The sequence below is a fragment of the Tripterygium wilfordii genome, chromosome 23 (genome assembly GCF_013401445.1).
Source record: "Tripterygium wilfordii isolate XIE 37 chromosome 23, ASM1340144v1, whole genome shotgun sequence".
NCBI classification, from domain to species: Eukaryota; Viridiplantae; Streptophyta; class Magnoliopsida; order Celastrales; family Celastraceae; genus Tripterygium; species Tripterygium wilfordii.
The window spans coordinates 1,038,584-1,060,990 of record NC_052254.1 but is presented as its reverse complement, the minus strand read 5'-3'; the positions used below and the strand labels follow the sequence as shown (position 1 = coordinate 1,060,990).

The 22,407-nt window shown below is 37.4% G+C and overlaps 5 protein-coding genes across 6 annotated transcripts; all 5 read left to right on the top strand.

Annotated features, from left to right (window-relative positions):
• Positions 1 to 1,252: 1,252 nt before the first annotated feature.
• LOC119993714 (glutaredoxin-C1-like) lies at positions 1,253 to 1,998 on the top strand. The gene has a single exon (XM_038840932.1). It carries the CDS (start codon positions 1,288 to 1,290, stop codon positions 1,672 to 1,674), a length of 387 nt encoding a protein of 128 aa, XP_038696860.1. The 5' UTR covers positions 1,253 to 1,287; the 3' UTR covers positions 1,675 to 1,998.
• A 2,663-nt stretch (positions 1,999 to 4,661) lies between these two features.
• On the top strand, positions 4,662 to 5,766 carry LOC119993763 (NAC domain-containing protein 83-like). Its single transcript, XM_038840987.1, has 3 exons — positions 4,662 to 4,884; positions 4,990 to 5,255; positions 5,372 to 5,766. The coding sequence occupies exons 1-3, from the start codon at positions 4,692 to 4,694 to the stop codon at positions 5,696 to 5,698; spliced, it is 786 nt and encodes a 261-aa protein (XP_038696915.1). The 5' UTR covers positions 4,662 to 4,691; the 3' UTR covers positions 5,699 to 5,766.
• A 3,228-nt stretch (positions 5,767 to 8,994) lies between these two features.
• On the top strand, positions 8,995 to 14,823 carry LOC119993554 (uncharacterized protein At2g33490-like). Its single transcript, XM_038840729.1, has 11 exons — positions 8,995 to 9,414; positions 9,916 to 9,988; positions 10,283 to 10,357; positions 11,238 to 11,299; positions 11,400 to 11,468; positions 11,586 to 11,614; positions 11,696 to 11,903; positions 11,990 to 12,229; positions 12,611 to 12,664; positions 12,956 to 13,949; positions 14,395 to 14,823. Exons 1-11 carry the CDS (start codon positions 9,298 to 9,300, stop codon positions 14,409 to 14,411), a joined length of 1,938 nt encoding a protein of 645 aa, XP_038696657.1. The 5' UTR covers positions 8,995 to 9,297; the 3' UTR covers positions 14,412 to 14,823.
• Positions 14,824 to 15,508: 685 nt separating this feature from the next.
• Positions 15,509 to 17,721, top strand: LOC119993788 (probable inactive shikimate kinase like 1, chloroplastic). Its single transcript, XM_038841024.1, has 10 exons — positions 15,509 to 15,818; positions 15,911 to 15,951; positions 16,109 to 16,163; positions 16,248 to 16,320; positions 16,411 to 16,498; positions 16,729 to 16,811; positions 16,914 to 17,040; positions 17,151 to 17,229; positions 17,324 to 17,388; positions 17,493 to 17,721. The coding sequence occupies exons 1-10, from the start codon at positions 15,620 to 15,622 to the stop codon at positions 17,559 to 17,561; spliced, it is 879 nt and encodes a 292-aa protein (XP_038696952.1). The 5' UTR covers positions 15,509 to 15,619; the 3' UTR covers positions 17,562 to 17,721.
• Positions 17,722 to 17,860: 139 nt separating this feature from the next.
• On the top strand, positions 17,861 to 22,237 carry LOC119993787 (transcription factor BIM2-like). Of its 2 annotated transcripts, none has more exons than XM_038841023.1 (8): positions 17,861 to 18,605; positions 18,770 to 18,878; positions 18,961 to 19,066; positions 19,352 to 19,421; positions 19,529 to 19,624; positions 20,715 to 21,121; positions 21,543 to 21,672; positions 21,862 to 22,237. In XM_038841023.1, the coding sequence occupies exons 2-8, from the start codon at positions 18,788 to 18,790 to the stop codon at positions 21,922 to 21,924; spliced, it is 963 nt and encodes a 320-aa protein (XP_038696951.1). In that variant the 5' UTR covers positions 17,861 to 18,605; positions 18,770 to 18,787; the 3' UTR covers positions 21,925 to 22,237. The 2 variants fall into 2 exon arrangements, with proteins under 2 accessions (XP_038696951.1, XP_038696950.1); XM_038841022.1 differs by having other exon boundaries at positions 18,751 to 18,878.
• Positions 22,238 to 22,407: the final 170 nt, after the last annotated feature.

Below are 22,407 nucleotides of genomic sequence, written 5' to 3'. Positions count from 1 at the left end.
TTAGGGTTTGTGGCACTCATATTCTTAGAAAGATGTGTTTGCGTCAGACTTTGCTGGATGAGAAAAAGAATTAACAAAAACAAACAACTTATAATTCTTCTTAGTATAAAAGTGGAAAGTGAAAGAGAGTGAGTGTGTTTATGTGGGCATGAAAATGAATGGTCAAAATGGGAGACCAAAAAGCAGACAAAAATATCACTTGCTGACCTAATCTTCCATGCTTTGTTCTAAAAGGAGTCATGTCTGTCCGAAAGTTTGAGCTGTATGCATCATGCATGCCTTGTTATATATATATACTAGAGAGAGAGAGAGTGTGCTTGATCATTGCTTAAAAGTGGTCAACATGGGAGACCATGAATACAAAAGTAAAATCTCCAGAACCCCATGCTTACTTGTTGACCTAACGTTTGCACCAAGTATTAGAATTTTCAACATATACATATCAAAAATATTATCCGTTTTGAGTTATCCGATTCCCGATGACACATCTAGTCGACAGGGCTGTGCATTTCCAAGATGTCACTCATCCCAATAATACTCTCACAAGAACACGTTTAACTACGAAATTAGTACAGAATGTAGTTCATCTCCTCCAATAAACGGACGGGTTGTTGATATGTTAATACCAAGTCTTATTTCTCTAAGGAAAAAACTTTGTTCAAAAGGTTTTGAGTAATATTATTGTCATAGATGATATATGCATGCCTTGTAATATTTGTGAGTGTTTAGGGCATGAAATGGTCAAATATTTTAAAACAGTTGGTGGTGACCAACAGTGTGTACACAAAACGACAGTATTACCGACTTTATGCGGCGACATGTTTCCTGCCATGCCATGCCTTGCCTTCCCCAACACCATAATCACCATCTCATGTTGATTACTCTTAAAACTTAATTACTTTGTTACACATGCTCAAATTACTTTTTGTCCAACACGAATCCATACTAATTTAAGATTAGGAAAAATGCTTATTACTGTTACACACATCCCACTACTTATAATCTTCTAGTATTACAATTAAGTGCGTGATTAATCTCACATGTTAATTAAAATTTAAAAAAAAATAAAAAATAACTCTACATCTCTCTCTCTCTCTCTCTCTCCCTCAAGCATGCGACCAACTTTATTGCTTTTTCTTTACAGTAACATAATATAATCCCCATACTGGTCTCCTTTGAAATAAAGTCACACCTCTATATATAATCCAATTAACCCTCACCATTTTTGCTCACTCACTACTCACTAGTAAGCTCTCACTCTCTCTGATACCTTAAAATCCCCACAAAATGCATTACCAAACAGAGTCATGGACTTCCTATAACATGATCCCAACAAGAACAACCGCCATTTCCAGCGACCCATTTGAGCGAATTGAGAGAATGGCATCGGAGAATGCAGTGGTGATTTTCAGCATCAGCAGTTGCTGTATGTGCCACGCCATTAAGAGGCTCTTCTGTGGGATGGGTGTGAATCCGACTGTTTACGAGCTCGACGAGGACCCGAGAGGGAATGAGCTCGAGAGGGCTCTGATGAGGCTTTTGGGAAGCTCCACTGCTGTTCCTGTGGTGTTCATTGGAGGTAAACTTGTTGGTTCCATGGACAGAGTCATGGGTTCTCATATTAATGGCACTCTTGTTCCTCTGCTTAAAGAGGCTGGTGCTCTCTGGCTCTGATATTTCTACAAAGTTTGAAAAAACAATGAAGAGACTTATAGAGGTAATTAAAGAAGGAAAATTGAGACAGAGGAAGAGGAGTACTGGTTGTTTTGTTGAAGTGCCTCTCTGTTTTGGGGATTACAGTTGACACTAATCACTATATGTCTTAGTTTAGTTTCAATCTTCTTCTTCTTTCCTTCTTTTGTGTTTTTATTTACTTTTGCTTAGTCTTGCTCTTTGAGAAGTGTAATTGCCCCCTCCTCTGTATAGCAAAGGAAAAAACAATCCATTCCTAAATGAGGTATTTGTTCTATTCTCAAACTTCTCTATATAGTGAATGCGTTTTTGCAATCAAAGGTATTGTTCGTTTTGAGATATTCTATCGATATTTCACCGCTTAAACCCATAACGTCGTAACCTTTTTTTAAGGTGGGAAAATGAGTACCCAAGTGACCAAGTATCACACCATTCGAGCTCATAACCTCTTTAAATTAAGAAGTGAGTTTTCAAGTGACTAATTAGTACTTCAGACACAATATCATTGGATGCAAAATCGTATTGGGTAGTATGTGTAGTTGATAAAAAAAATGGTTGCATAACGTCCGAGAACAATTAACTTAAAAGGTACTTACCACTGTCCAACTCAAAAGGGTCTCTTTTGTTGTTCTTGTAAGCCGAAAGTTCCACTTTTACAGCGTTGGTAGAGGTTAAAATAGTAAATACAAAGAAGTCGGATTTTACGCCGGAAAAATGACTGACCCCATCGTCCTTTCTCACGCACCATCAAAGGAAAGGAACACACCGGATTGTATCCATACATCCGACTATCCGAGTCCGTCTCCATCATCATGCTTCACTCTGCCCTGCCACGTAGAGTTCGAAGATTATGGGCCTTGACCACTTGCATGTTATTCTTTGTGGGCCTCGACTACTTGCATTTTATTAAGGTCGGCCCATAAATAGAGATTAAGATGTCCAAGCCCATTTATTAGATGAGGGAGGTCCACCCAAACCATCATGAGCTTGGGCTCCAACTTGCATTACCGAGGCACTGGTTGATTTGTTTGTGATATGCATGAAATTGGTATGGTTGTGTTGATGGGTCTTGAAGATATCGTTTTCATCTAAAATATTTATAGGAGGAGAAATATTAACTCGAGAGTTCTGCAAAGAATGAAAATCGAACCACAAGTTTGAGATCATGGGATGGGTCACAAACTAGGTTGTGACTCCGAACCAGAATCTCTTGACTGCCTTTTCTTGCGGGGGATGCTTTTCTTAGCTGCGTTTGAATCACGGCCAGGGATCTGATACAGGAATCAAAACCTTATATATTATTTCTCATGCTTTTGTCTTTTTCTTTTCTTTTCTTTTCTTTTTTTTATATGATGTGGGTATCGTATCTAGCTTGCTTGATTTTATTTTTGTTAAGTCCCACATCGATAAGATGTGGGAACAATTTTCTTATTTATAAGAATAAATCTCAGGCTTAATTTATAACAAGACATTTTCCTATGATTTCTTTGATTGGGCTTAGTCCACTTGTTACAAAGCCGTACGGATATGATGTATTCACGGGAATCGAACAAAACGGATAATATTATTGATTTGTATGAGGATATGGATTTACAATAATTTTAATATGTTCATCCTCTGTACTGTTTACTCTTTAAATTTGCCGCGACACTTGCTAACATTTTTTTATCTCCATCAATACTCTTTTTTTTTTTGTCTTAGCCAGTATGAATTTGTTCTCATATAATTATCTTTGTCATCAGGTCGGAAGTATTTATACGTGTGAGTTTGACGGTTTGAATTTAGATCTAACCACAAACCATTTGTACAACGTGACTTGATGTATCCTCTGTACTGTTTACTCTTTAAATTTGCCGCGACACTTGCTAACATTTTTTTATCTCCATCAATACTCTTTTTTTTTTTGTCTTAGCCAGTATGAATTTGTTCTCATATAATTATCTTTGTCATCAGGTCGGAAGTATTTATACGTGTGAGTTTGACGGTTTGAATTTAGATCTAACCACAAACCATTTGTACAACGTGACTTGATGTCATTCTTGGGTAAAACAAAAGACCTATACATTTTTGTGTTCTCAACACTCCATTAATGCAGTTAATCATATCGAACAAGGTAACTAATTTATTTTAAGAAACTAATTAAAGAATATCAAGGCACGACAGCTTATATATTATGTATTAGGGTTAGTGGCACCCCATCACAATGCACGTAATATATAAAATAATGTAAATAAATGGTGACCGTGAATTGTAGCGAATCTCGTGGGCTCAAATTGTCAACTTCAAGAACAGAAACCCAGACACACAAGTTGATGCTGGCATTAAAGGCTTATGAATATATATATATATGTATGTATGTATGTATGTATGTATAATGGTTCTGTCTTGTTCAATTTCAAGTTTTGTTCCTTTCTTGGAGACGAATCCATACATCAATATTGTGTTCAAACTTGGAACACGAATCTAGAGACCTTGTGTTCTTCGAACACTATACACACTGTTCAAGAGAGAAAAAAAACAAACACACAAGCAAACTAAGAGACATGTTTTATTTTGTATTTGAATCCTTAATTAATAACCTTTTTAGTGTTTGAACTTTGAAGAGCTTTGGAATATCTTCATAAACCTAATTAAAACATATATAAAAAAACAAAACAAAAAAAAAAAGAAGCTTGCATGTCTTTGTCATATTGCCTTGCCAGTTTGCCTTGCCAGTCCATATATACTCCTCACAAAAAAGAGGCTCTCCTTTTCTTTCTTTTGGGTTCTCTCTTTGTTTGCAGAGATCATATCATATATTCCATATCTAGTTGGCTACATGGTTTCCTTAGATGTCTTCTTTGCTTCATTTTGAGCATCATGATCATCCTTAACTTGGTTGAGGCATATATATAACACAACATATATATATATATACATATACCTCAACCAAGTTTGACATCTCTCATATATATATTATATACATACATATATATATATATATAGAGAGAGAGAGAGAGATGGAGAGATCACCAAGCAACTTAGTGATGAATGGAGGCCTAGGGGTGAGATTGCCTGTAGGGTACAGGTTCCACCCAACAGATGAGGAGCTTGTTGTTCATTACTTGAAGAAGAAGGTGTTTGGTCTTCCATTACCTGCTTCTATCATTCCTGACCTCGATGTTTTCCATACTCATCCTTGGAGTTTGCCTGGTAATTGATTATTATTCATTAGTCCTATTTCTATATATATTGTTTATTGAATATCAAGTATTTATCAGCTTTTTTTTTTGCTTCCTGGGGTTTTGTTGATGTTAGGTGATTTGAAGGAGAAGAGGTACTTCTTTAACAAGAGAGAGGGGAACATTGACGGCCATGACAAGAAAAGAAAAACTGTCAAAACTGCTGGTTCTGGTTACTGGAAGCCTATTGGAAAAGAAAGGAAAATTGTGGATTCAGTGAGCAATGAATCGGTAGGGTTAAGGAAATCACTGGTTTTCTGCCAATCAACCCCCCACTCCCAATCTGAGTCCACTTCTAACACCAAATGGGTCATGCATGAATACAGCCTATTAGGAAACCAGGTAAAGATTTTAATGATTAAGACCCATATATTGAAATTGTACTATTTTGATAATTGGTTTAATGGGTATATAAATATAAATATAAATATATATATATATATATATATATTTTGCAGATCTCTAAGAAAACATCAATGGAGGAAACATGGGTTGTGTACAGCCTGTTTCAGAAGAAAAGAAAGCCTAACAGACATTGTCATGGCGTCAGAAACTACATTGATGATAAAGTGATTGCTGATAGGCCAAGTTTTATGGATTTTATGGTGGAAGATGGTGATCATGAAGGTCCTCCTCAACCTGCTTCACCATGTTTTAGTGAAGTCACTCATGAAATTCCTTCTTGTGGGTATTTGTTAGATCATGAACAGGAAGAAACCAGCAGCCGTAATGCCAATTACAATAATATTAGCTTTTGTTCTTCATTTTCTAGAATGAGAAATTAGCATTATAAACTTGCAGCAAAAAATTAAGAGAATTAAAATGAATGAAAAGTTTGCATTGATCGACTCTTTATTTGGCTTCATATATGTTGTCTGTGTTTTTTTTTCCCGTATGAATTCATTGTTTTTGACAACCTTCCTATCTCTATAGCTACTTCCTATATATAGTGCATATTATTTCTTGGGAATGGAATTTTTTATGAGAAAAACAAAAAAGATCGAAGGAGAAGAAAATATATATATCCTTTTTATGGGTACTAGCAAATAGCGCATCTTTCCACATGTATGCAGAATAACTTAATGTGTCCACCTAAAATATGCTTCTATTATTGTTCTCTTAACTGGAGGGTTTTTTTTTTTTTAATCGAGGAATCACCTTCACCCGACATGTCTTTCGGATAGTTTAATTAACACAAAATTAAATAAAAAGTGATAAATGGAGGGACTAATGACAACCATTGAAAGGAAACCGCGTGGTTAATTTGATGGCTTTGAACATTACAAAAAGGTGTAGTAATTATATGATACGAGTTATTGCTCTAATTAATCATCAATATTATGTGTTTATTATCTTCATTAATCAGGGATTAGGGACACGTGCAACAAGGAGGAGAGGAGTTAGAGGATTGAGAAGTGTCCTATAAAGGGGAAGTCTAATTTCTTTGTAGAAATTAAGATTGTTATTACACGAGTTATAATATACTGAATGATAAATGTTTGTCACCTATTTGTGAAATTCCATGAAAGACTCAGCCTTCCCATATTATGGGCCAGGTGTATTTTAAGTACTCGGGCCCAGGCCCATTACTTAGGGCCCAAATTGAGTCAGATTCATTGGGCCCACAGCGTGTCTTTGCCACAGACATGACTCATAGACGCGAAGGCCGGAGGATTAAGCTCTCAGAAACCCATAGCGGGTGAAACTAGGGCCTGGTTGGAGGAAGAATAGAAATGAAGCTTCAAATTCCAATACTCGAAGATTACATAAATCAAAGTACTAAAGCATTGTAATGCGGATTTTGTCGGCACTAAACATTAATCAACCAAATGTAACGTTCAAAAAATCATAATTTTTAAAATATACCTATGTTAACAACACCATTCATGAGAATGTATAGCATCATAGAAACACCTCTAGCTTTTTTTTTTTGGGTAACCGTATAAGATTGTGCTTTGCACATTTGATATAGGTCTAAACTCGGGTTGTTAGATCTTCACACACTGAAATTTTCCACTAATGACGTGATAAGTTATGTAACATGCCGCCCCTGTGTACTAGTAACACTTTGTCTGCTTTAGGACAACCCATTATGGCCACAAAGTTTTGTCTTCCCAAGCCCGGCACCATCGCATACTAGTTTGGGTTCAGGAAAAGTTTTTGTTACTAGTTTGAAAGAGAGACTTTGTCCGATTACCACTCGATAGCTCGCCTAACACCACTAAACTTGACATTACAGAGGCAGAGAGGCATGTGGCCTCATCCACTTTGAGCCGGGTGCTACAGACCCCCCTTAAGGGCCCACGTCCCTTTGTGGCCCACATGCTCACAAATGTCTTTGAGTGTCCAGACCTTAAATCCTGGGCTGTCAACTCCGATATCATCTATAAGAATCCGCCCCTCTGCACTAGTAACACTTTGAGCCTAAGAAATAACTTGTTATTAGTTAGTTTGAAAGTTTGACCTATTATATTATGTAGTTCACATCTTCATCTGAACGATGTGGGACAAGAGACCTGGCCTCATTACCACTTTGATGTTGTCCAATATCACCAAACTTGACACTACAGAGACTCATGGGATCTGCCCACTCGAGCCGGGTACTACAAGTTACAATCGATATATGCCTCCTCCAAATGCCCCATCAATGTGTTGTTGCTTCTAACTCAAGTGATGCAACTTTTTTGACCGTTGAAAGTCTATATTCAAACGACTATATATATATCAATGTCTTCCACTTCGAATTCGTCCTCTCTTTCCATCAGCCTTCAAGAATACACTTGTCTCCCGAGATATTTGGTAAACCATAGAATAATTAGATGAAAGAACTACAATTAATAGGAATATAATATTTCTTTAATTGTGCATGTTATCCCCACCTCAATATGTTAATTATATACACTTTTGGGCTTTCTAGAATATCACCATTCATAACAAATTTTTTTTTTATTGAGATAGACAACAGCCTAAATTCTTGAATGTTTGAATTATTACACTTGTAGAATTATTCACAGGTGGTTGTGGTTGGTTTATATGAAATAAAATACCAAATTATTATATAACAATGTTTATTCGCATGCATATTATTAAGAATATTAGCTAGGTAAAAGCTCTTTCGTGGTGGGGATTGAGGCATTTACTCTCTAATCAAAACACTTTTTTTATTGATTTGAAAATGTAGAATTCCCAAAAAATCAACCTCATCTTGATATTTGACAGAGTTAAATTATTGACTAATGGTGTGTATATATATATATAAAGGAATTCTCACATAAAGGTATAATGTAAAGATGTAAAATTAGAGTTTATGTTTACACAATTGATTTAAAACATGTGGAACCCAAAACAATGGATCCTACTTGTCATCTCATTAATTCACACCATTAAAACGTAATCCTTATTTTATACCCTTATATTATACCCTTATGTGAGAATTCATATATATATATATATATATATAAATCTTAACACCTCTCACACAAAAACACATTTTTTGGTGCAATAACCAATAACGATGATTGAAAAAGAATAAATTTGTACAGGCCGTTGTTGGCGCTACATAATATCTAGAGTGATGTTAGATAATTATGGATTTCCCTTCTATGGCCTTTCTACATGAAAACCCAACCCACTTTTCCAGACAGAACGGCAAACTTAGATAGTTTAGATAATAGAAATACCACTCATTTTCTTCTTCGTCCTGCTCCAAACAGGAGGTCAAAATGTGAACAGAGGGGTTGGCCCTGACCCACCCACCACCATTCCATTTGGTCAAAGTCAGATTTTCTCTGGGGATCCTCGTCATCAATATCTGACTTTTGACTCTCCTAATGGGCCCCGTTATTTGCTTGCCACGTCAGGCATCCCTAAATTTCGTTAATTCTTGATCGAACGGCTCTAATCGCGAGTGATTTGACAATCCAACACAGAGCGCGTGAGATATGATATTATTCAAAGGTAGGAGCAGAGATCTCTGACTTGCTAATGTAAAGTAGTCTTCCTTGCCCCTATTATGTAGTAACTAAATATAACAGACTTACCTTCACAGGCACCGACGTGTCGGATTTTAAGAGGGTGTCCGTTTAACGTAACGAGTGATTTTAGACTTACCCCAGCTCGCTCTCTCCCATTCTTCTCTCCGCTTTCTTCCCTTTGATCTGTTACGAGTCGTTTTTGACCCGTGCAAGCAAACACAGAGAGCTCTTCAATGTCGAAAACATCGATTTGAATTCAATATCACAAACTCTGTCGCTCTCTCTGATTTGTGGCTTTGAAGCGTGGAAAATTCGCGTGATCTGAATTTCCAGGAATAGCAAGAGCTCGCATCGTCTCGTAAGTCTCTGTGTGTTTGGCTGGCTCTTCGTGTTACGATTTCTATTGAGGAATGAAGTCTCCACTGGGAAAGTTGAGAAGATTCACACAGCACGCCAAGAATGATGCCAAGGATAAAAGGGACTTTCTCGCTTCCGCTCAGATAGATGAGCTCGCTCAAGCAGCGCAGGTACTTCGCGTTTTGGAAAATCGTTGGTTTTTCAAGTTTGAGCGTCTCCAGTGCTGAGATTTTTTGTTTGGTTTGAAAGATTATAATTCATTTTATTGTATGATATTATCACGTGAACTTGATTATCCTCAAAATTGAGCATCAATTTGAGTTAATTTTAATTATCCAAGTCGAGAATTATCAAATTGAAGTTGATAATTTATCAAATTTAATCTGATTAATTTTGAGGTATTATTTGGGGAAAAATGATCAGTATGGTATCCCGCTAATATTTGTGTGCTCTCATATTATTCCGGTGAATTTGTGTTTCTGTTAGTTTGTGGTATCTTATTCGATTTCTTGTCTTGGAAATCTATTTGCGTCTAAGAAGAGTAAGAGCTTTACATCTATATTTTACTTTCTATGGCATATTTGTTCTGATGAATCATTTGTATTGAAGATACCCAAAGGAGCTAGGTTTTTATGATCTTATATTGTCTTTGGATTCCTTATTTCTAACAGGATATGCAAGAAATGAGAGATTGCTATGACAGCTTACTTTCTGCCGCTGCTGCTACAGCAAACAGTGCATACGGTGAACTTTCTTGCCATGTGATATTATGGTGCCATGTGGGATGCTCAACTTTTTGGAAAATTTTAAATATATCAAAAGACCTAGAAGCAATCCATTCCTTCCATTCCCGAGTTCATATATGAATTGCTCAAAAAATGAAATGATAAAATTATTTCCTGTTAAAAAAGAAGAAGAATTGTTGAAAAACATCAACTTTGATATGCATGTATAGATTTCAATCACATATATAACTTGGAGGACTTAACATATCATTTTGTTCAATATTTAACTCATTTTACTCCTGTAAATTTTCAGAATTCTCAGAATCACTGCGAGAAATGGGTTCTTGTCTAATGGAGAAAACTACACTACATGAAGATGAAGAAAGTTGTAAGTGGATGAATTTTTTTCTCAAGTTACTGCTTAATCTTGCCAGTTTTGGAGCAGATTTTTTAAAATTTTTTTTTTTTGTGGCAGATATTAGTGTTGTTGGAATAATTAATAATATGTCGTGAAGTTTATATTACATATTTCATTAATGTTCATGAGAACCTATTCCATTGGTAGTTTATTTTCTTGTCCTGCATTATTTCCTTGTCCGGAAACAAGTTACAGACTAGGATGCGTATTAAAATTTCCATTAAACCTCTTCTATGTTATCTAGATGGATTTGCTATCAACTGCAAAGCCTTTACTCCTTTATACATGCTAACAAATTCCCATATCCATGGGTTAGTTTTGGTTGCTTATCCGTCAGAATGTTTTATAGTTGGTTCTTATGTTATATCATGTTGCTGAACCAATAATTCACATTATACATTTTTCTTCCCAAGATATTCAGCATTCTATGCGTTCCATTTCTTTGGTAACCGAAACAAATTTGTTTGAAATTGGTCTGGTAATATTGCCTCATGGATCAGGATGACCAAAGTTGATTATATCTGCTCACTGTGGGTGATATTCTGTTGAAGGTCCTCCTTATATATATATAGAGAGAGAGAAAAGATTTCGAATGCAATATTCTCATTTTACTTAAATAGAGATTTATTAGTCTTTACCTGGACCTCAAAAGAATTTAGAGAAGCTGTACCAGGCCTAGTACTTAAGGAATTTCTGTATGTGTGATTGTTGAATTGACTGTGTTCTCTTTATTATTTATCCTTCGAAATGGGACCTTGCAAAGGGTGGTTGCTACCATGGCCACATTGTCACTGATGTGGTATCATCTGAAATGACTTGTAACTTCGCTAAGCTGCTCTATTATTTGCAGATAAACTGTTGTTAACATTGGGAAAAACTCAGTTTGAACTTCAGAAACTTGTTGATAGCTATGTGAGTGGTGCTTATTCTGGTTTATATCGTGGCACGTCTTTTGATATCATTTTGGTCTTTGCAATTCAAGTTGGGATTTACTTACTTCCCTGTGTTTCAGAGGTCTCATATATTTATGACAATTACAAACCCGTCGGAATCTCTTCTCAATGAACTTCGTACAGTTGAGGTTGGTGCCAAGGGATTCATAAACTATTGAATAATATTTATCGATTTTTCATTGAAGATTGCATGATTGCAGTGTGAATATATTGCTTAGTGACTTGTTTCTTGTTTACTGATGTAGGATATGAAGCGCCAGTGCGATGAAAAGAGGTACCTTCCTCCCCAAGTTTAATTTGATTTGATTTTGATTAGATAATGTTCGGCTTCTGAACTCAAAATGTGGTTTTCCAGAACTGTATATGAACACATGATGGCTCAACCAAAAGAAAAAGGACGATCAAAGAGTGGAAAAGGTGAAAGTTTTACTCGACAACAATTACAAACAGCTCATGATGAATACGATGAAGAGGCGACACTTTGTGTATTCCGGTTGAAATCTCTGAAGCAAGGGCAGTCTCGGAGTCTCCTTACACAGGCTGCTCGTCACCATGCTGCACAGGTTTTGTTCGTGATAAGTTTGTTATATCATGTCCTTCGATTTCTCTTGCATAATGAAAATAACTGATTTTTTTGTCTTGGATGCAGTTGAATTTTTTTCGAAAGGGTCTAAAATCACTTGAGGCAGTTGATCCACATGTTAGGCTTGTCACTCAAGAGCAGCACATTGATTATCCATTTTCTGGACTTGATGATGATGGCGCGGAGAATGGTGAGATTGATTTTGAGAATAGCTACAATACTAATGAGGATGGGGAGCTGAGTTTTGACTTCAGATCAAATAAGCGAGGGCTTGATGCTGTTTCTACCTTGAATTATTCAATGGAGGTGAGGATTTAATGTTCTTGGATGCTTGACTCTGTACAGTGGTTGAGTGCTCATGTTCTGTGGCAGACTTCTCCATGACATGATCTCAGATCCTTGTCTGCGTTGGTCCTTTGTGCTGCACTTGAAAAGTAGCATAGGTTGTCTGGTGTTTTTTTATGTTCAAAGTAAAATATTTATCTGCCCGAAAACTGGATTTGTGAAACTGCATCTTCCAACCTCTGATCTTCAAATAGCAAGAGTTATTGGTTTGATGTTTTGGTTGGCACGTAAATGACCTAATCATTAGCTTGCTGTAATTGTCATGTATTTGGTGCATTTAGTGTGATTGGGAATTCTTTCATATGTTTCTACATTCTGATCATGCTTCATTTTATATTCCAGGTTGATGTAGTCGACTCTTCATTTCCTCAAGATTCAGTATCAGAAGATGCAGAGGTATTAAATGCTTGCATCATTTTAACATAGTGCATTGATTATAAAAGATTTTCACATCGTTACTATATTCATCCCTTTTCTCTGTGTCATGATAACACTAGTCATGCCATCAGATTTACCTCTGGTCCTTAACTCTTTGAATAAGTTTTGATGTTATTATACTGAAGTAGTGACAGTTTTAATAATGTTAAGTGTTCATCTGGCCCCTAATTAAAAGGTTTGGGGACTCTATACTTGACCAATCTAACCTATATCGTTTTACAATCTAAAATTGACTTGTTCTGCCTGTAGGTAAAAAGCCAAGGGGATCACAAGGCTATAGGTAGAGAACGTAGAGTTGGCAGCCATTCGGCCCCCATATTCCAAGAAAGGAAATCTGAGCCCCTCGAAAAAATAAGACAAATTCCGCCATCGACAAGGAAATCTAATTCTTATGTTCTGCCCACACCCCTTGATCCAAAGGGTGTTATACCTTCAAGAACAAGTAATGCAATCCCCCAAGCAAAGCCAGCGAACACAAGTGGTCGGGCCTATAACTTGTGGCATTCTTCTCCTTTGGAACAGAGGAAGCATGAGCAAGATTCTAATGATGCCTACTTGTCAGAGCTCGCTGCCTTGAAAACAAATGTGGTACAGAAAGAGAGCAACAATAACATTGCCAACCAGCTACCTCTGCCTTCAAAAGTGGGAATTTCTCTTCCACAGCTTGATAGTTATAATTTGTCTGATACAAAGAAAATCAAAATACAAGCTTTTTCTGGCCCATTAGCTAGTAAGCCGTCCTCTACGCGAGTATCCGCTGAACTTCCTCAACTAGTTTCTGGTGTGCTTTCTCGTGGACCTGTACCTCAACCTTCATCTCCAAAAATATCCCCAAGTGCATCACCTCCTCCTGCTTCACCCAGAATAAATGAGCTTCATGAGCTTCCTAGACCACCAGGTAATTTTGGCAGCAAGGGAGCTAAATCTAAGGGTTTTGTTGGCCACTCTGCTCCATTGGTCTCTCGAAACTCAGAAGTTTCTGCGTCAAATAAAAGTTTTTCAGCAACATCAAACGCTGCATCTCCTCTTCCTACTCCCCCATTGACAGCTTCCCGGAGTTTCTCTGTACGTTCAAGCAATCAGAGAGCTATGGCAATACATGTTTCTAAACAGTTGGAGTCTGCTCAAGTTTCTGGCAAGGTAGAAGAAGTTGATTCCCCTCCATTGACACCGATTTCTCTTATGAGCATCAAGCCAGTATCAACTATAACTGAGTTGGTCTCTCAAGCTGGTCAAATTAGAGGTAATTTAAATGGCATATTCCCATGAGGAATTTTTCATTGCTCTTACTTCATCACTCTTGCATGCACATTACCATGTTAAAAGTTCTGAAGTTTCCCATTTGAATTGAGATGATAGTAACTATTGGCATCCTGGGATACTCTTTCTTTTCCAGTGGAATGTAGCTTTGTGTGAACTAACAAATAATGTTGTATGAGAAATGCACATCTTTCATCAAAACTTTGTACATGGTGGGCTTTTTTACTGCAAATTACTCTGAAATGAAAATAAACATAGAAGAAAATTGGAGAAGAGTTGTACATGATATAAAAGAATATAAAGGCCCAAAAATAAACAAAAAAAGAAAGATGTATTTGTATAGCTTATAATATTTTATCTATTATACTTAATTTTTGTTGTTTGCATGGAGGGAAATAGCTTGTTACTAATTGAACTGCTGACTGCAGGGGGAGCTGATAGGTGAGGGTCGCGACTCGCGAGGCTATAGTTTTTTTTGTTTTCCTTTTTCAGGAATGTTCGGAGTCATCAACATTTATTGGTTGGATTCAGGTTTGTAAATATAACGTTAATGGATTGTTTAGTTCCTCATCTCAATCATTGTTTACCATTTGTGATGGGTTGCGATGAGAACTAAACTCCATGCAATTGTGCATTGAAAAGTGACATGTATATCTTCCAATGAGAAATTTTATTCTTTCATTTTTTTTCCCCACGAAGGATTGTGTGGGGGAAAAAATCTGTGTTAATGCGGGATGATGGTTTTGGAAATTATTCTTCTCAGATCCTAAACCTTGATAATTGTAAAATAACTTGGAGGGTCTGTACATTGTCATGCATATGAAAGTGTTAATTCCATGATTATAAGTTTGAGCTTCTTTGAGTTTGAATTGAATGAGTAAGAAGAAGGCTCTTTTTTATTCACATTTGAACTTGACAAAATGTGGTAATGGGGAAGATTCAACCATCAGCGGCCGCTGCATAAAGCAAGCGGTTCCACTTTTAGCTGTGGATGCTTACTGAGACAAATTTTTTGGGTTTTTGGTATCTGCAAGTGATTCCACTTTTAGCTGAAGATCTGCTCGTCATAAAAGAAGTTGGAATATCCAGGATTAAGTAAAGAAGGTTTCATGAAGAAAAATCTGCAAAATCATGATTTATCCAGATTCTACCAGTTTCCTATCCTTGTGGTTCATTATAAAAAATTAAAAAATAAATTAAACAATTATTATTTTCAGTCCTCCTTACTTCTTGTTCGAGATGTAGAGTGGGTCGGCCCGTCCTACAGTCCGAGCCCTATGGGCCTGGCGTTTTGAGAGCTCAGTAAGTACTAAGTAAAACACATGTGATTACACCCACAAGGTCCACAACATCTTTTTGTGACATTTATTCCTCTATTTAATTTTTAAAATCAGAACGGACCAGCCCGCAAAGAGCAGGCCTTTGTGGGCCGGAAACTCCAGCCCAGACCGTGAAGAGGTGCTGACCCGGCCCGGCCTGTTTGACACCGTTACGTCTTGACATCTTGTTGCCCATCATAAAAAATAAAAAATAAAAATCTCTTACCGTTACCAATATGAGGGGATGATTTACGGCCAACGGGAAGAAGAAAGGTGCGCAGCGGATAGACTGAGAGAGAGGGAGGAATAGAGAGCGTAACCTAAAACCTTCTCAATGGAGATGACAACCACCCTTCAATTTCACAGTCCAATAGTTGCGAGCTTGAGCTCACAACTTTCCCGCTCATTCCCTCCTTGTAATTACAACCAGAAGCAGAATCCAATTCCTTTCCATACGCGGCCTATCGGATCTACCGTCACATCTCGAAAATCGCTCACAGCTGCTTGTTCGCTTCTCGATGGAGCCCCTCTTTGTGAGTTCAATTTCAAAAACCCTAATGTTTGTTAGTGCCAATTGATTTACTAATTCGGTATTTGTCTATGTCACGTTTTCGTTGAAATTCAGCCCCAAATGTTGATGCTGTTGAACGCTCTCTAGCAGTGAAGGTGACACTCTGATTTGCCTTTGTTTTGTTCTTCACTTAGATTGAAATTTTAAAGAACTGTGTTTGTTTTTAAATTTTATTTGATTATGGGTTCTGGTTGGTGGTGACTATCTGGGGGAATTTGAAGTGCTTATTTTAACTGTTCAGTTTTAATTCAGAAGAAAGCTATGGGTGTATCTTCCCAGCTGAAAGGGACTTCAATATTTCTTCTAGGTAACTACTGTCTGTCGCTAACATTTCATGGTGATTCTGGTTCTCGTAGCTATTTATACGGTTCTATGTTTCTTTGGTGTAAAGGGATTAACAATTCTGTAAAGAGCAGTATGGGGAAACTTCTTGCCGACGTATTGAGATATTATTACTTCGATAGGTATTCGTGTATCATTGCCATTGAGACTTGTGGTAAACATCCAATGCTGTTGTCAAAAGATGATTTACCTTTTGGTTGCTCTATGTCCAGTGATAGTTTGGTCATTGAAGCTGCTGGTGGTGAATCTGCTGCAAAATCTCTCAGGGAGAGTGATGCGAAGGGATTTCGTGAGTCTGAGGTGACCATTATGGCTTACTTGGTGTTACTTTATGTCTTCCAAAGGATGCAAGGGAGTTACAAATTTTAAAGGGTTTAGATTGGGGGAATTGATTACCATGAGCATTTCCATCTAATTCACAATGCTCAACTGAACTTCAGTATAATTATAAGAGTTTACTCGTGTTATTGTAGTTGAATTGGGTTTTGATGATGATATGAGTAGGCTAATACTGGACATGATATCTGCAGACTGAAGTACTGAAGCAGTTATCATCCATGGGGCGGCTGGTGGTTTGTGCTGGAGATGGTGCAGTGCAGAGTTCCACTAACTTGTATGAATATAGAATGCACTACTTCCTACCTGCAATAAAATAAATCGATCCATTTCATGCTTGTTCTCTGTTTCATCCTAAATTGTTCTTGGAGTTTCCTAGGGCACTTATAAGGCACGGAATTTCGTTATGGATTGATGTGCCTCTGGATTTGGTAGCCAGAGAAATGATCCAAGACCAGGATCAACATCCAACATCAGATATTTCTATTTCTGAGTCCGAATCTGAGGTCTGGCCTTTCCTCCCAAATTCTTAATCTTGTAGCTTGCTTATTATCGTTTGCACATATGAAAAGCAGTATGCATTTGACCTAATTAGTTGCTGACGAATGATCTGCAGGTGCTAACTCAGCTAATCACTCAATACGAAGAAATGAGAAGTGGATATTCAACAGCAGATGCCACTGTTTCACTCCAAAGTAGTTCCCCACCGTTCTGGGTTACTGGCATGTAATGATTACATAATCTTCTGGTTCTACGTTCTAAATTCTAATACCATTATTTTCATGGCAGAGGTGGCTACCCTAGTAGGTTGTGATGACTTGAATGCAGTGACAGCAGAGGACGTCACAATGGAGGTAAAGAGAAGCATTTTATAATAAGAATGTTTTCACGTATTGAATAAACGAGTTTTGTTCGCTAATTGAGGATTTGTCTTCCATTCTTCTTCCACGATTATCAGGTTCTCAAGGAGATAGAAAGGTTGACTAGGGTAAAAAAGATGATGGAAGCTGCTGCAACTCCTTTTTGACCAGCTGACGGGCAAGCCTGCATCATCAACTACAGTAACTTCCTTCCAGATTGTCTCACCTGTATTTTTTCATGAACGTGTATTCCTGACTCTCAACTCTCAAGGGCTGTTTTTGGATTTTGGTATGCTTTGGTATAACTAGTCCTATCTTAGCAGTCAACCCCGGTAAGGAAAATTCAATCTAATATGAGTCACTAGGCTTCCTTGATACCTGCATCAATAACTAGGCTTTTATGCTACCCCCGGTTAAATAAATCGCACCTTATTTTTGGTGCATACGAAAGGAGATTATCCACAAGGAAGTAGTTTAGCAGTTTTGGTTGGAATGAAGTTGACTATGGTAACTCTCCGTAAATGTGGGAAGGTAGAAAGTTAACTTTTGCCCTTATTTCCTTGCATGGGTCAAAGGTAATTGTTTTTTGTGGGCGGAAACCTGGTCTTGTCTGTAGTTAGCATGGAGTGGATTGGGTTTTTGTCTCAGCTCAGCTGTCCGGTAAGCATGTTGGATTAGGAAATTCTCGATTACTCGAAGAAAAAATTGTCATCTACATGAGCCTAAGCGTTCTGCCATGAGAACTGGGCCGAGACCCACAAAAGAGCTACAAGCCCACTGACCCAAGCTCTTGTTTTGGGCTTAGGCCCTTCTCTTTTGGGCCCGTCGCCTGTGTGATCCGTTTGTGATTTTGCCTTTAGGAAAGGGACCCATTCCCTGCCCCAAAAGCACTGCACATCCTTTCAAACATTAATTAATTACATAATTAGTCATCAAGTGCTAACTTAACTAACTTTTTGGCCACCCCGTTATACTCCACCTACCACGCGCATGTTAGCATTCGGCACCACCTTAACGAACTCAATTATATCAAATTTAAAAATAAAACATAGTAATTTCTTGTTCGGCTTCTGTCGACTGTCTTGGGCTTTGTCCATTGATATGCAAACAAACAAACGAACTCCTCAACCATTCTCGCAGACCCGTCTTACCAATTCGGAACCTACCTTCGGAGCCCCGACATCCCCAACCTCAACCACCACACTCTCTGTGTATGTATACGACTGTAACTTTGTATATATCCCTGTACATGGTTGTTTCTTCTTGTCTTGTAATTCTCTCACTCACTCTTCTGTTCTATTTTCTTTCACTCTGTTTGGCTTAGAGTTTCCTTCTTTGTTTCATGGCATAAATTAGGGCAATTTTGGCTTGACAGTCAGAGTTTGTTGTCGAAATGGTTAAATCCGCCAAGTCTCAACTCGAAGAAGAAGAGCAATCCGATGATTACGATGACCTTGTCGCCCAACACAATCTCTCCTCAAAAGGTATGAGCTTGTATATATTCATTTGCATACGAGAATTTGGGCGAATTTTTGAATATTTATTTTCAATCGTTTGTGATTGTAGGGGAATTGATGAAGGTAGATGGGAAGAGAAATGAACAAAAGTCGAACTCGTATAGGTCTAAACATTCAGAGACTGAACAACGTAGAAGGAGCAAGATTAATGAGAGGTAAGCCTAATTTCAGTCTCTTTATTCTATAATTCAAATCCGTGTTTTTGGGGTTTTTTTTTTTTCCTTTCAATCTCTTGTTTTTGGTTGAAGATTCTCCAGCATGTAATTGTTGTGTGGATCCTGTTTATCTGTTTCCACAACATCACTGCAGTTGGTCTGTGTTAATTCTATACTGAGCAAATGATAGTGAAAGTTATGACCATTAATATCAGAATTCTGTACTTTGTTACTTCTGTTCTAATTTTGTTTTTTTTTATTTTATTTTATGTTTCTTCGAGATAGGTTTCAAATTTTGCGAGATCTCATACCTCAAAATGATCAGAAAAGAGACAAGGCTTCATTCTTGTTAGAGGTTCTCATTCAATCATTTTATTTTTCATCTTTGATATCAAATTATCATTATAGATTTTGAATTCTGTCCTCCCAAACGAATTGATAAAATTTCATCCATGTTTGCAGGTTATCGAATATATTCAGTTTTTACAGGAAAAATTACGGGTACATGAGGGACCGTACCAAGGGTGGAGTCAGGAGCCAACCAAATTGATGCCTTGGGTAAATTCCAATGTTTGATAGATGCATGTTGTTGTGCATATTAAGTTGCTAGTGGATTAAATCGAAACACTGTTTTGATTCAATTTATACCGCTATAATGGTTAGAGAATCTTTTCTTCAAGTGCTGTTAAAGCTTATATTATGTTTTTAGACTTGAATGTGTAAAGAGCGATGCAGAAAACTTTACATGGGGGCAGTTGTGTAGTTAATTGTTGGAGATATCAGTTGCTAGAGTTGTGCCTGAGAAGTCTGCCCAGCTAAGTACTTTGAGGTATCTATAAAGTTGTAACAGAACTCTATTGTGTGCTTTACATGATATAACTCTTTTGCAAGAAATGACTGAGAACCATGCAAATACTTCATTTTACCTTGAAGTAAGGGAGAAGAATAATTGGATTTAAGTGACGCTGCTGCTTTCTGAGGGATTGCCAGTATAAATAGTTTACTTTATGACAGGTTCTATGCCATTTTAAAAATAAGATTAAGGGAGAGGTTTTGGAGGATATTGAAGTTTTACTTTGTCTGTTTGCCTAGCTTCTCTAGGATGAATAAACACCCAAGTAGCTGATTTTGTATTCCATTCCACATAAGATGGGTTTGTTGTGTGTGATACGAAGATGCTTTTATATTTGTAGCTTTTGGATAAATTTGGGTGTTCCGTTCAAGAAAGAAAAAAGAGATAAATTTGTAAAATTTCCTTTGGGGGACCAAGTTTGACGTAGGTCTTGTGGATTTATCTTGTCTTCAACTTGACAATTTATTCTCTTAAGATGAACGTGATTGGTTTTTGGAGATATAAGCTGGAGGAGATATAAAATGGCTTCTGATGGTGGTGACTTGCTTTCTGGATATCTAGGTGACCTGCTCAGTAAGTATAGTAGCATAGCCTTAAATTGATGGTTTAAGTGTTTCACAAGTGGGTGGTGAAAGTTGCCATGTGAAAAACTCAAGGGTAGAAATTTTCTCTTTGATGATGCTCTTCTGGCCATGAGTTGCAATCTCACTATTCTTTTTGTGGCAATATTAATCTACTTATTTCTTATCCCATAAGAAAACTTTTAATGACTCATCCTTCTTTTGTTTGAAACAGAAAAATCATCAAGGACCTCCAGAAAACTTTGTGGATCATTCTCAAGTTATTAAGAATGGTTATTGTGAGAATAATGTTGCACATAACTCAGTGGAATCCGACTTGGGCACATCTTCAATATATGAGGCACTGGAGCATCCCTCTGGGACGACCACTCCTGCACTTCCCCTTAACATACAAATACCGTCAAATATGTATGCAACTGTTGGGAACAGTGCCATGCCTGCTCAATGTCTGCAAGAATCTGTCCCTGATGCTGCAACTATGGCTTTCCAGTCTCCATCCCAGCCGTGGAAGGGTAGACCACTTTTATGCAACCTTGCTGTTCCGGACAATTCATCAAGTGGACAGGAGGATATTAACATTGAAAGTGGATCAATTAACATTTCAAGTGCCTATTCTCAAGGGTGAGCGTTTGCTATTATTCATCCATACTTGCCATAGTATTGCAAACTGCAAAGCTTTCATTAACACTAGTTGCAAAGAAGGAACCTTGCTCTTTTTATCCATCTGAGCATAGTTTTACATTGATATAATGATATTAGTTGGGACTTGGTTGGTAGGAATTCTCTTTACAGCTTTAACCTGATATAATGATATTAGTCGGGACTTGGTTGGTAGGAATTCTCTCTACAACTTTAACCTGACATCATTCATATCTTAGTCTTACTGTTGGTGATTAGTTTCATTTCCCCATAATATTGAATCTCTTAAAATTGTGTCATAGCGACTGTTGCTGGGCTCATCTTAGGGTTCTGATGAATACTTACTCATGGAAACAGATCTTATAAAATTTATTGAAATAGTTGGATTTTGATTCCTGAGCAGGCTATTGAATACGCTGACTCAAGCGTTGCAATCCTCGGGTGTGGATTTGTCGCAAGCCAGCATCTCTGTTCAAATTGATGTTGGTAAAAGGGCGAGTAATGGGTCAACTGCTAAGGCATCCAGTTCAAAGGTTTATATATCTCATCTTGGTTCATCTTTCTAGGACTTCTTCAGTTCAATGGTTTCGGGATAAATGTTATTAAATACTTGTTTTACCCGACAAATTCTTGTCATACCCTGCCATTTGCCATTTGCACGCAGCACACATGCAATCTCTTTCTTTTCCATATATCTTATACTTTAACTGTTTTTTTACCAGGATCATGGAAACCAACATACGAGCAATCAAGTATCGACACAAACTAGAGGTGGGAGCCAGTGACAACTCTAGTAAGGCTCATAAAAGATTGAGAAGAGAAAAAAGCTAGTATTCAACTCTGGTCATCGTCTATCTATACAGTTTGATCAATTGATTCGTTCGTTGGGATGAGGTGTTCATTTTTGCCATGTCATGGTCCACAGATTACTCAGTCCATGTCAATTGTACATGTCTCTGTATCTTGGTTGTCAGGTTACATATTTGCGTGGATTCTCCAATGGGAAGAATTAGAGTCATATGGTCATTTGCTTGTGTTGGGTTTGGAAATAGGGAATCTTTCAATGATGATCTTCGTTAACTTAACCTGAATGACGTCCATCTTGCTTCCATGTTTCTTTAGATTTGTCAACTTCCTCTTCAGTGCCTGTGCCTTAGTTGCTTCAAAGTGGCCTTTCCTGGTTTTTGTGTGATTGATTCAATGATCGACACTTGCCTTGCATCCTGTCATTTGCTTGCTGAGGAAAATGAGTGCATATCTCTCTCATG

Excerpts from the sequence above, each read along its gene's own strand:
- LOC119993714 (XM_038840932.1), top strand. The coding sequence starts at position 1,288 with ATGCATTACCAAACAGAGTCATGGACTTCCTATAACATGATCCCAACA.
- LOC119993763 (XM_038840987.1), top strand. The coding sequence starts at position 4,692 with ATGGAGAGATCACCAAGCAACTTAGTGATGAATGGAGGCCTAGGGGTG. Across the intron at positions 4,885-4,989 it reads TCATCCTTGGAGTTTGCCTG|GTGATTTGAAGGAGAAGAGG; the intron begins GTAATTGATTAT and ends TGTTGATGTTAG. Across the intron at positions 5,256-5,371 it reads ACAGCCTATTAGGAAACCAG|ATCTCTAAGAAAACATCAAT; the intron begins GTAAAGATTTTA and ends TATATTTTGCAG.
- LOC119993554 (XM_038840729.1), top strand. The coding sequence starts at position 9,298 with ATGAAGTCTCCACTGGGAAAGTTGAGAAGATTCACACAGCACGCCAAG. Across the intron at positions 9,415-9,915 it reads AGCTCGCTCAAGCAGCGCAG|GATATGCAAGAAATGAGAGA; the intron begins GTACTTCGCGTT and ends TATTTCTAACAG. Across the intron at positions 12,665-12,955 it reads CAGTATCAGAAGATGCAGAG|GTAAAAAGCCAAGGGGATCA; the intron begins GTATTAAATGCT and ends TTCTGCCTGTAG.
- LOC119993788 (XM_038841024.1), top strand. The coding sequence starts at position 15,620 with ATGGAGATGACAACCACCCTTCAATTTCACAGTCCAATAGTTGCGAGC. Across the intron at positions 15,952-16,108 it reads AACGCTCTCTAGCAGTGAAG|AAGAAAGCTATGGGTGTATC; the intron begins GTGACACTCTGA and ends GTTTTAATTCAG. Across the intron at positions 16,321-16,410 it reads AGATATTATTACTTCGATAG|TGATAGTTTGGTCATTGAAG; the intron begins GTATTCGTGTAT and ends CTCTATGTCCAG.
- LOC119993787 (XM_038841023.1), top strand. The coding sequence starts at position 18,788 with ATGGTTAAATCCGCCAAGTCTCAACTCGAAGAAGAAGAGCAATCCGAT. Across the intron at positions 19,067-19,351 it reads AGGAGCAAGATTAATGAGAG|GTTTCAAATTTTGCGAGATC; the intron begins GTAAGCCTAATT and ends TCTTCGAGATAG. Across the intron at positions 21,673-21,861 it reads CTAAGGCATCCAGTTCAAAG|GATCATGGAAACCAACATAC; the intron begins GTTTATATATCT and ends TTTTTTTACCAG.